At 43.0% G+C, this 12,248-nt stretch overlaps 1 protein-coding gene across 3 annotated transcripts in view; it reads right to left on the reverse strand.

The window, feature by feature from the left end:
* Nucleotides 1-3,671, reverse strand: part of DECR1 (2,4-dienoyl-CoA reductase 1) — a 40,831-nt gene extending 37,160 nt beyond the window's left edge. For 2 of the 3 annotated variants that reach the window (XM_004011847.4, XM_060393528.1), the window contains exon 1: nucleotides 3,590-3,671. In XM_004011847.4, the coding sequence (XP_004011896.3) occupies nucleotides 3,590-3,640 (51 nt within the window). In that variant the 5' untranslated portion in view covers nucleotides 3,641-3,671. Of the gene's footprint in view, nucleotides 1-3,037; nucleotides 3,262-3,589 lie in introns of all 3 variants that reach the window. The other variant, XM_060393526.1, reaches the window with a different exon arrangement.
* Between the last annotated feature and the right edge of the window lie 8,577 nt (nucleotides 3,672-12,248).

The following is a 12,248-nucleotide window of genomic DNA, read 5'->3' on the forward strand; positions in this document are numbered from 1 at the left end:
TCACAGCTTTCGATGCAAGATAGCATGGGAGTTTTCCCATTCTGGAAGGGATCACAGTACAGTTGTCCCCTTACTCTTAACTTACTTAACTTACCCAGGCATTTCTACTGTCAAAGTAAGTTATCATTTTAGGAAGAGAATATAGGACAGTTAAGTTTGCAATTATTTTCCACCTGGAATTTTCTTTACAAACTAAGGGCTGGGTTTCCCTGGTGGCTCAGTGGTAAAGAGTCTGCCTGCCAATGCAGGAGACACAGCTTCGATCCCTGGCCCAGGAAGAGCCCACATGCCAGGGAGCAGCTAAACCCATGTGCCATGACTATTGAGCCTGGGCTCTGGAGCCCAGGAGCCACGACTCCTGAGTCCATGTGCCGCAGCTACTGGCCCCCATGCACCCTAGAACCGGTCCTCTGTAATGAGAAGCCACTGCAAGGGGAAGCCTGAGCACCTTAACAAGGAGTAGCCCCTGCTCTCTGCAACTAGAGAAAGGCTGCATTCAGCAATGAAGATCCAGTGCAGCCACAAACAAATAAATACAACTAAAAGAAAAAAGAAAACACTAAGGGTTGCCAAGCATTAATGAAATGCCTTCTAATATGGGCACCTAATATATTCCATCCCTGTCCAAATTGCCTGTATTCTACCTGCCTAGTCAGTATCTTTCCTCTCTGCCTACTGTCTGACTTCAAAGACTCCCATCTTCCACCATTCACAAATACTGTGGGTCTGAGCTACATCGTCTCTTACGTGGTCTCTGTCCTCCAGTCTCCCTTTATCCCAGCACATCTGCAATACTGCTCTCCAGAGTACTGCAAACCTGCCTGTAGCACTTCTCTCTTTGACCTCCTTCAGGGATTCCCTGCATAAAGTTCAGATTCCTTAGCTTCACCCAGCACAGCAAGTCATCATGATCTGGCTCTTCTCCATCTATCCAGCCTAGATCCCTTTGCTTTCCCCTCCTTAAAATTTATACTCAGATAAACAAAATATGCAGGGTTCCCCAAATACCAACTGTGTCCACCTCCCTATCTTTATACAAATGGATCCCCACCAACACTCAACATGCACCATTCAAAGGCTAAGGTCTTCGTTAACACTCCCGACAGACTTATCGTTCTCCCCACCACCTCTACAACTTAGTCAAATCACCTGTACACCAGTTTATAAGTCCTAGAGGCCACCCTTAGGGCAGAAAGTGAAGAAGAACTAAAGAGCCTCTTCATGAACGTGAAAGAGGAGAGTGAAAAAGTTGGCTTAAAGCTCAACATTCAGAAAAATAAGACCATGGCATCCGGTCCCATCAGTTCATGGGAAATAGATGGGGAAACAGTGGAAACAGTGGCAGACTTTACTTTTTTAGGCTCCAAAATCACTGCAGATGGTGATTGCAGCCATGAAATTAAAAGACGCTTCTCCTTGGAAGGAAAGTTATGATCAAACTAGACAGCATATTAAAAAGCAGAGACATTACTTTGCCAACAAAGGTCCGTCTAGTCAAGGCTATGGCTTTTCCAGTGGTCATGTATGGATGTGGACTATAAAGAAAGCTGAGCGCCAAAGAATTGATGATGTTGAACTGGTGTTGGAGAAGACTCTTGAGAGTCCCTTGGACTGCAAGGAGATCCAACCAGTCCATCCTAAAAGAGATCAGTCCTGGGTGTTCATTGGAAGGACTGATGTTGAAGCTGAAACTCTAATATTCTGGCCACCTGATACAAAGCACTAACTCATTTGAAAAGACCCTGATGATGGGAAAGATTGAGAGTGGGAGGAGAAGGGGATGACAGAAGATAAGATGGTTGGATGGCATCACCAACTCAATGGACATGGGTTTGGCTGAACTCCAGGAGCTGGTGATGGACAGGGAGGCCTGGCGTGCTATGGTTCATGGGGTCATAAAGAGTCAAACACCACTGAGGAACTGAAATGAACTGAGAGGTCATTTAACATTTTCAAGATACATCATTTACCCCCTCTCTTCTCTCTGGCTCCCTCTTGTAAATCCTCTCAGAGAGGAACATTTTCCTTAGCTCAGAGGCCAACGATAGAAATCAGGACTTCATCTCACACCACGCACCCAATCCACTGAGTTCATTTTAGTTCTAAATAGCTACAAAAACTGCCCTTAGCTCAGACCCCTGTCACTTTTACTTACACTCTCGGATCCCTATCTCAAGTCCCACCTGATGGCATTACTTTCCTGCTTCCACTTCTGATGGTGCCATTTGCCTCCTCAGCCTGGTCCCGTCTTCCTTTCTCACCTCCTACCATGGACCAAGCAGCAAGGACTCTCCATTTACCACTTGAATATCACCAGACTTCAAGCCTCTCACATACGGCCATTCCCCGCTTGAGGCCACCATGGTCTCTTATCCAGAGAGAGTCTTGCCCAAGTTGCCTCCATTCTCACCCTGCTCTCAGGCCTTCAGGACAAAGCTCTGACTTCTTCCTGGGGCTCACTGGCCTCCCCAGTCTGTCTCTCACAACCCACCTCCTTATTTGGGACCTATAACTCTAGTCTGGGCCTTCACTAAGGTCACTCTGCTGCCTAGAACTTTCTTACTGTTACTCTTCCCGCTGGCTAACTTCCACTGATCCTTCAGGTCCTAGTTTAAATGTAAAACCCCAAAATGATACTCCTTAAAATTGTACACTTCTCCCACTGTGAGTGGGAACATCTTCTTCCCCAGTCCTGATGCTTCACTTCCCCCCAGGAGGGAAGATGTCTTAGTTTAACTCGAGGTTTCTTTTGCCCCTTTAGTCACCCTGTCCCCCTACAAATCGTTTAGCTCACTAGAAAATTTTGAGAGAATAATTGGGCATGAGTAGTCCTTCTTAAACCTTCTCCCTCTTGAAACCAGAATTGAAAGAGACAGGTTCAGAATTGATGTGACTCAGCACTCACGCGCGCCAGGTTGGTATTAATCTTTGAACAACAAACAGGTGAACGAATTTCTTCGTTTAAAAAAAGGACTCCAGCTAAGTCCAGTGTTTCCTCTGGGCCCCGCTCCCCACCCCTCCCTCTCCCCCTCCTCACCAGGCTGGCAGGTGTGTGCAGGGTCCTTCTCTCTATTTACATACAACTTGGACTCTTTGCGACCTCATGGACTATACAGTCCATGGAATTCTGCAGGCCAGAATACTGGAGTGGGTAGCCTTTCCCTTCTCCAGGGGATCTTCCCAAGCTAGGGATGGAAACCAGGTCTCCCGCATTGCAGGCGGATTCTTCACCAGCTGAGCCACAGGGAAGCCCGACTTTCACTGGAAACTCACAAGAATGTGCAACTTGTGAGAACCACGCAGGCGCTCAACGTGCCCCTCCACAGGGGCACAAAGGTACCCCAGGGCTTCTCCCGAGGGCAGCTTGGACGTGACCGCCCCGCTTCATCCCAGTCCGGGGAAGCCGCAGCCCCCCCCGCCCCGACCCGGCGTCTGCAGGACCCCCGCGCCTCGCTCCCCGCTCGGGGACCGGGGGGCCCACGGCGCTCCTCCCCGCGCCCGGGACGCCGGGTCTGCGCTCCGCGCGCCCCCTGGACGGGGCACTTGCAGGAGACACGCAGGGCCCCCAACCCTTTCGGAGCTGCCTTACCCGCCGGGGCCCGCGGCCCCAAGAAAAGAGAAGCGGACTTAGCACCGCCATGTCTGGCCTCCCCAGGTCTGGCCGGAAATGCGCGCGCGAAGGGAGGCGGGTCAGAGAGCCCCAAGTTGGCAGGACTGGACTGCCCCGGGAGCCGACCCGCCTAGGCGGCTGGGGCTCCCAGCCCCCACGGGTCAGAGCCCAGGCCTCTCCTGTGCTTTTTCGTGCTCTAATTACCTTTGTTTTCCCCATTGTTGTTGTTATTTTAATACGGTCTTTAATGGAGGTTCATCTGTCCCTCTGAGTGCACGACTTACTGTGCCAGAAAAGTCTGGAGATTGCAGACATGCATGACATGGACACACGTGTAGTTTAGCTGCTGAGCCCTCTCTGCCTCTTCGGCATCCCCATGGACTGTGGTGGTAGGGTAAGGGAGTTAGAGAAGGCGAGGTTCGGAAAAAAGAACCAGACCGGCACTTTACAAGAACAGATCACCTTTAATGAGGCGAGAAGGGGCAACTTGGTTGCAATTTCAAAAAGGAAAGAATGGTCTCAGTTCATTTTTAAGGCAAACCATTCAATATCACAGTAAATCAAGTCTATACCCCAACCACTAAGGCCGCAGAAGCTAAAACATAATTATTCTTAACAGAGTTTATCTAAAAACTCTCATCTCATTTACATTTTCTTTCCTTAAACATTTCTTCACATCGAAAGTTTCCTTGCTGACAAATTTGTAACAGATACAACAAGATTTTATTTAGCTTATATTAAACCTAGGCAGAATGAAAATATTATGCTTAATATTAATGACTCTTAGACATGTCTATAATAATTAGATCAACAAACATTAATACCAGGTATAATTTAATACTGAACACTTCCCAGTTCATGTGAACCTGAAAATCATTAATTATGACTTCAGTAATTGATAATTGCTTAATTTCTCTTGTATTTATAATTGTTTCATTTGTAAGTGCTTACTTTTTTTTAGGCCAATTAGATTAAAGCTCATTTACAAATCAACCCCCAGTAACATTATCCAAAGACAAAGACACATACTGAGGCATACATATATCCAAACAGACACAGGGACAGATCTAGCTTCATTTTCTAAAGTTAGTCATGAATCAGATATCACAATATTAAACTCACTAATTTGTAAGTTAGTAAGCCTCTTGATGTAAGTGAAAGTGGAGAGTGAAAGAGTTGGCTTAAAGCTTAACATTTAGAAAACTACATTCATAGCATCCGGTCCTATCATTTCATGGCAAAGAGATGGGGAAACAATAGAAACGGTTACAGAATGTGGTTCACTGGAGAAGGGAATGGCAACCACTTCAGTATTCTTGCTTTGAGAACCCCATGAACAGTATGAAAAGGCAAAATGATAGGATACTGAAAGGGGAAGTCCCTGGGTTGGTAGGTGCCCAATATGCTACTGGAGATCAGTAGAGAAATAACTCCAGAAAGAATGAAGGGATGGAGCCAAAGCAAAAACAATACCCAGCTGTGGATGTGACTGGTGATAGAAGCAAGATCCAATGCTGTAAAGAGCAATACTGCATAGGAACCTGGAATGTCAGGTCCATGAATTGATCCAATTTGTCAGGCAAATTGGAAGTGGTCTAACAGGAGATGGCAAGAGTGAACGTCAACATTCTAGGAATCAGCGAACTAAAATGGACTGGAATGGGTAAATTTAACTCAGATGACCATTATATCTTCTACTGTGGGCAGGAATCCCTCAGAAGAAATGGAGTAGCCATCATGGTCAACAAAAGAGTCCAAAATGCAGTACTTGGATGCAATCTCAAAAACAACAGAATGATCTCTGTTCGTTTCCAAGGCAAACTATTCAATATCACAGTAATCCAAGCCTATGCTCCAACCAGTAATGCTGAAGAAGCTGAAGTTAAATGGTTCTATGAAGACCTACAAGACCTTTCAGAATTAACACCCAAACAAGATGTCCTTTTCATTATAGAAGACTGGAATGCAAAAGTAGGAAGTCAAGAAACACCTGGAGTAACAGGCAAATTTGGCCTTGGAATGTGGAATGAAGCAGGGCAAAGACTAATAGAGTTTTGTCAAGAGAACACACTGGTCATAACAAACACTCTCTTCCACAACACAAGAGAAGACTCTATACATGGATATCACCAGATGGTCAACACCAAAATCAGATTGATTATATTCTTTGCAGGCAAAGATGGAGAAGCTCTATACAGTCAGCCAAAACAAGACCGGGAGCTGACTGTGGCTCAGATCATGAACTCCTTATTGCCAAATTCAGACTTAAATTGAAGAAAGTAGGGAAAACCACTAGACCATGCAGGTATGACCTAAATCAAATCCTTTATGATTATACAGTGAAAGTGAGAAATATATTTAAGGGACTGGATCTGATAGACAGAATGCCTGATAAACTATGGACAGAGGTTCGTGACATTGTACAGGAGATAGAGATCAAGACCATCCCCATGGAAAAGAAATGCAAAAAAGCACAATGGCTGTCTGGGGAGGCCTTACAAATAGCTGTGAAAAGAAGAGAAGCGAAAAGCAAAGGAGAAAAGAAAAAATATAAGCGTCTGAATGCAGAGTTCCAAAGAATAGCAAGGAGAGATAAGAAAGCCTTCCTCAGTGATCAATGCAAAGAAATAGAGGAAAACAACAGAATGGGAAAGGCTAGAGATCTCTTCAAGAAAATTAGAGATACCAAGGGAACATTCATGCAAAGATGGGCTCGATAAAGGACAGAATGGTATGGACCGAACAGAAGCAGAAGATATTAAGAAGAGGTGGCAAGAATACACAGAAGAACTGTACAAAAGAAAGCTGCATGACCCAGATAATCACGATGGTGTGATGACTCACCTAGAGCCAGACATCCTGGAATGTGAAGTCAAGTGGGCCTTAGAAAGCATCACTATGAACAAAGCTAGTGGAAGTGATGGCATTCCAGTTGAGCTCTTACAAATCCTGAAAGATGATGCTGTGAAAGTGCTGCACTCAATATGCCAGCATATTTGGAAAACTCAGCAGTGGCCACAGGACCGGAAAAGGTCAGTTTTCATTCCAGTCCCAAAGAAAGGCAATGCCAAAGAATGCTCAAGCAACCACACAGTTGTGCTCATTTCACACGCTAGTAAGGTAATGCTCAAAATTCTCCAAGCCAGGCTTCAGCGCTACGTGAACCGTGAACTTCCAGATGTTCAAGCTGCTTTTAGGAAAGGCAGAGGAACCAGAGATCAACTTGCCAACATCCGCTGGATCATGGAAAAAGCAAGAGAGTTCCAGAAAAACATCTATTTCTGCTTTATTTACTATGCCAAAGCCTTTGACTGTGTGGATCACAATGAACTGTGGAAAATTCTGAAAGAAATGGGAATACCAGACCACCTGTCCTGCCTCTTGAGAAATCTGTATGCAGGTCAGGAAGCAACAGTTAGAACTGGACATGGAACAACAGACTGGTTCCAAATAGGAAAAGGAGTACGTCAAGGCTGTATATTGTCACCCTGCTTATTTAACTTATATGCAGAGTACATCATGAGAAATGCTGGGCTGGAAGAAACACAAGCTGGAATCAAGATTGCTGGGAGAAATATCAATAACCTCAGATATGCAGATGACACCACCCTTATGGCAGAAAGTGAAGAGGAATTAAAGAGCCTCTTGATGAAAGTGAAAGTAGAGAGTGAAAAAGTTGGCTTAAAGCTCAACATTCAGAAAATGAAGATCATGGTATCCGGTTCCATTACGTCATGGGAAATAGATGGGGAATCAGTGGAAACAGTGTCAGATTTTATGTTTCTGGGCTCTGAAATCACTGCAGATGGTGACTGCAGCCATGAAATTGAAAGACGCTTACTCCTTGGAAGGAAAGTTATGACCAACCTAGATAGTGTATTGAAAAGCAGAGATATTACTTTGCCAACAAAGGTCCATCTAGTCAAGGCTATGATTTTTCCAGTAGTCATGCATGGATGTGAGAGTTGGACTGTGAAGAAAGCTGAGCACTGAAGAATTGATGCTTTTGAACTGTGGTGTTGGAGAAGACTCTTGAGAGTCCCTTGGACTGCAAGGAGATTCAGCCAGTCCATTCTAAAGATCAGTCCTGGGTGTTCATTGGAAGGACTGATGCTGAAGCTGAAACTCCAATACTTTTTCCACCTGACATGAAGAATAGACTCAATGGAAAAGACTCTGATGCTGGGAGGGATTGGGGGCAGGAGGAGAAGGGACGACAGAGGATGAGATGGTTGGATGGCATCACCGACTCAATGCACATGAGTTTGAGCAAGCTCTGGGAGTTGGTGATGGACAGGGAAGCCTGGCATGTTGCAGTCCATGGGACACAAAGAGTTGGACACTACTGCGCGATTGAACTGAACTGAACTTAATTCTAAATAAAATTAAAATAAGATAATTTTAAGAGTTTGTTTCTCCCCTCATTGCCTCATTTTCAGGAATTAGATATGGTCTAGATAAGGTAATTAGATATATAAAAGTGATTTATACAGTAGAGACACAAAAATGATTTAGACACAGCCCCTACACTTAGGAACTAGAAAGGATGGAAAAAAAAAAAGGAAACTAATATTTGTTCAACACCTACTATACATAGTATGGTATCTCATTTAATGCTAACAGTAATACCTCAAGATAGTTATTATTTAAACCCTATTATATGTCAGAGGAGACTGGGCTATCTTTGTTAGTCTATGATCTGGAGACAGTTAAATCCTAGCTCTATTAAACCTATGCTCTAGCTTAACACTAGTTAGAAAATAATGGCAGATTAATGGAATTTTTGGAGAAGACAAGATGGTCTCTTAAATACTTAAGGTAAGGTGAAGGAAACAAAGAAAGAAATTGAAGATAGATTGGAAAAAGAGGTAATTCATAAAGCAAAACCTTAGTGGGAAAGAGAGGAGATGGGCTTGAGAACAAATGTAGGATTTGATTCCAAACCAAATTGTCAAATCATACCATGAAACCAAATATAAGAAGGCTAGAATAAGGAACTTCCTTAGTGGTCCAGTGCTTAAGACTTTCCCCTTTCAATGCAGGGGGTATGGGTTTGATCCCTGGTTAGGAAACTAAGATTCTACATGCCACACAGCACAGCCAAAACTTTTTAAAAGAAGACAAAAGTGAGGTATAGGTATAGATTTTAAAAGAAAAGAAATGTGTCTTATGATATGGATAGATGTAGAGTAGGGTCAGAAATTGAAAGGAAGTCCTTGTATCAATTTCCCCAGTAAGATATGATGCTGTGTTCTTAGAAGGAAGTTTGGAGATGACTAGATCCGAGGAGATTGGCAAAGGTGTGGAATAACTCTTTTGTTTCATAGAGAATGATTTTTTTTTTTTAAGAGGAAATTTCGTTGATGAATAGTGCTCTGTAGTTCAACTGATACTAGAATTTATGAGCTTGCATTCATTTTATATTTTCAAAGATAGGCAGATTTTATCCAGAAGCCTCAGTATAGAAGGTAGTCATGACACTCATGACTGAAGGGTTGGTTGGGCTCATAGAAAAGTGAGCTATAGAGCTAAAAATGAGAGCTGAAAGCTCTGAAAATAAAATTTATTCTGAGAGCTAGTCTTAGCCCTGAGAGATGAGCTAAAATAAAAGTCGTTCCAGCTACAGATCCTGATGTCTATTCTGCACACGATGAGGATAGAAGGATGCTGATAATCTGCATAAAGTGGAGGACTCAAGTGGCTGGATATCCAGAAGAAGCCAAACAGCAGGTGTAGTAGGAATAAGTTCCAGTCAGAAAGGAAGATATTAAGGTTCTGGTGATGTAAACTGTGACCATCAAACAGGTAGCATGTGTGAAACAGAAATGAAACAGAAATGAAAGTAACAGGAGTTGAAAGTCAAAGAAATGTGAGCCTAGCTGGCACATTGTCCAGGTGTTTCTTACAATTACTTGAGAATGACAGCAGGAATTGGGATGAAGAAGAAAATCCTCACATAGATGGTCCTCAGTTGTTGTTGTTCAGTCACTGAGTCATGTCCGACTTTTTGGTAACCCCATGGACTGCAGCCCTCCAGCCTTTCCTGTCCTTCACCATCTCCTGGAGTTTGCACAAACTCACGTCCATTGAGTCAGCAATGCCATCCATCCATCTCATCCTCTGTTGCCATGTTCTATTCCTACCCTCAATCTTTCTGAGTATCAGGGTCTTTTCCGGTGAGTTGGCTCTTTGCATCAGATGGCCAAAGTATTGGCGCTTCAGGATCAGGGCTGCTTTCCCTTAGGATTGACTGGTTTGATCTCCTTGGCATCCAAGGGACTCTCAAGAGTCTTTTTCTCCAGCACTACAGTTGACAGTAACTACAACTTTATAATACATCTTGATAGTTGCTAGTTGTAAGTACTCCAGCTTTATTCTTCTTCAAAATTTCCTTGGCTATTGAATTTCAGTCTTTGAATTTCCATATAGATTTTAGAAACTGCTTTTTGATTTCCACTCAAAAATTACCTGGGACATTGTATTAAATTTCATTGAATCTAAACATCAGCTTGGGGAGAAATGGCATCTTAGTGTCAGGGGAGTGTGTAATTTCCTTGGTTCTGTCCCATCACAACAAAACTTGAAGCAATGGACGTTAATGCCCTTGGCATGTCACAGCTCTCAGATAGACCGTGTTATAGCTCTCAGACAGATCAGTGTTACAGCTCCGTGTTACTGCTCAGTTTTATTTAGAAAATAAAAGGAAAATACAGGCGTGAGGGCATGCCGACCCAAAAGACACGAAGAGGAGAGAGAGAGAGAGCATGCGCACGTGGGAGAGAGACCCTAGGCCCTTTGGCTCCTCTTTTTATATGTTGCCCCTCCTTCCCCTGGGCCTGCCCTATGTAAACTGGGCTAGCCAGGAGTGTTGTTTCCTGTACCTGAGGTCCTCACTCTGGTCCTTGGACCTTCCTTTGTTCTAGTTTTGCGGGCTTTTCCCTTCCTTGTCTTTTTAGCCACCACCATTCTGGACTCCATTTTCCTATTCTAACTACTTAACGTTAGCAATCCATGAACATGGTATATTAACTGGCATTTATTTAGGACTTATTTTAATTTGTCAGTAATTTTTTTGTAGTCAATAATGTTTTGTATCATCTTTTGATTGGTTTCTTATGAGGTATTTGATGACTGTTGGTGCTATCATAATTATCTATTTAAATGTCATTTTCTATTTATTTTCTGGAATACAGGTATACAACTGAATTTTTTAGACATTGTGTTCAGTGACCTTATTAAACATACTTTCCAGTTCTTTTAGGTTTTCAATATACATGAGTATGCCATTTGTGAATAATGACTGTCATTTCTTCCTTCCCAATTCATATGCCTTTTCTTTTCCCCGTTTACTGTGTTGGTTAGAGCATCCAAAGCCACATTTAAAACAAGTGGTATCAGCAAATATGTCCTTATTTCATTCTTGATATCAGGGGGAAACATTAAATACTTTACCTTAAGTATAATGTAAGTGGCAGTTTTTTTGCTGGTACTTAGGCAACTACTGGAGTATTAAGGGAGCTTCCCAAGTGGTCCTAGTGAGAGAGTTAAAACTTAGGCAGTCCAGGGGCCTTTAAGGAGTAGGTGAAATTTCTCACTCAAGCTTTCCTTAAGCTTTGTGCAAAAATGTATCTTGCCCAAGAACTGGCCTTTCTTTAGGAGCTAATGATGACACAGTCTTACTCAAGGAAATGATTTTCTTAGACACTATATTAATGATTATAATTGTAAAAAATCTTGCTTGGGAGCCTGTTCCTCTGCAACAATATATCTCCCCCAAAATCATGTTGCATAGAACATGTTCCTTCTAGCTAATCTTGTACTGAAATTATTTCAGGATGTGTGGCTTGGGAAAGGGTCCAGTGGAATTTGTAGTCTTGAAGTGTTCTTTTTATCTATTTTCTGCAGCCAGTTGAAAAGTATATAATGCCCTAGCCACTTCCAGGGCCTTTTGCTGCAGGAGTTTTCTATCTTTTCACTTTAATAAAACTTTGCTGCACAAAAGACTGAGACTGTGTCTTTGCCTCCGGAGTGAAATTTTCTCCTTCAGAGACCACAAACTCGACGCCAACCACTGTAAATTATCACTAGTGTTAAAAAAAAAAAAAAAAAAAAAAGCCTGCCAATGCAAAAGACACAAGAGATGTGGGTTCTATCCTAGAGTCAGGAAGATCTCCTGGAGGTGGGCATGGTAAGCCACTCCAGTATTCTTGCTTGGAGACACCTATGGATAGAAGAGCCTGTGAGAGAGTTAGGAAGAAAGGCCAGGAGTCTCCAAACGGAGGAAATAGGCTGCAAGTGTCAGACATTTTTAATTTCTCTTAAGCGGCAGGAGGAAACAAAATAGCGTTATATTTTCCCCCTTCTCTCAGTTCAGTTCAGTTTAGTCGCTCAGTCGTTTCCAACTCTTTGCGACCCCATGAACCGCAGCACACGCGGCCTCCCTGTCCATCACCAACTCCTGGAGTTTACTCATACTCAAGTCCATACACATTTAAAAAGAGTTTCTCTTAAAATTCTGTATTGTCATAATGACACCTGGTTCTACCTGAACTTAACTTTTCTCAAACCTGGAACTAACCAATGTATTTTTCTTATGGAAATGTTTGTTTTAGGCTATGTTAATGTACTATGCATTTAC

This window comes from Ovis aries, chromosome 9 (assembly GCF_016772045.2).
Source record: "Ovis aries strain OAR_USU_Benz2616 breed Rambouillet chromosome 9, ARS-UI_Ramb_v3.0, whole genome shotgun sequence".
NCBI classification, from domain to species: Eukaryota; Metazoa; Chordata; class Mammalia; order Artiodactyla; family Bovidae; genus Ovis; species Ovis aries.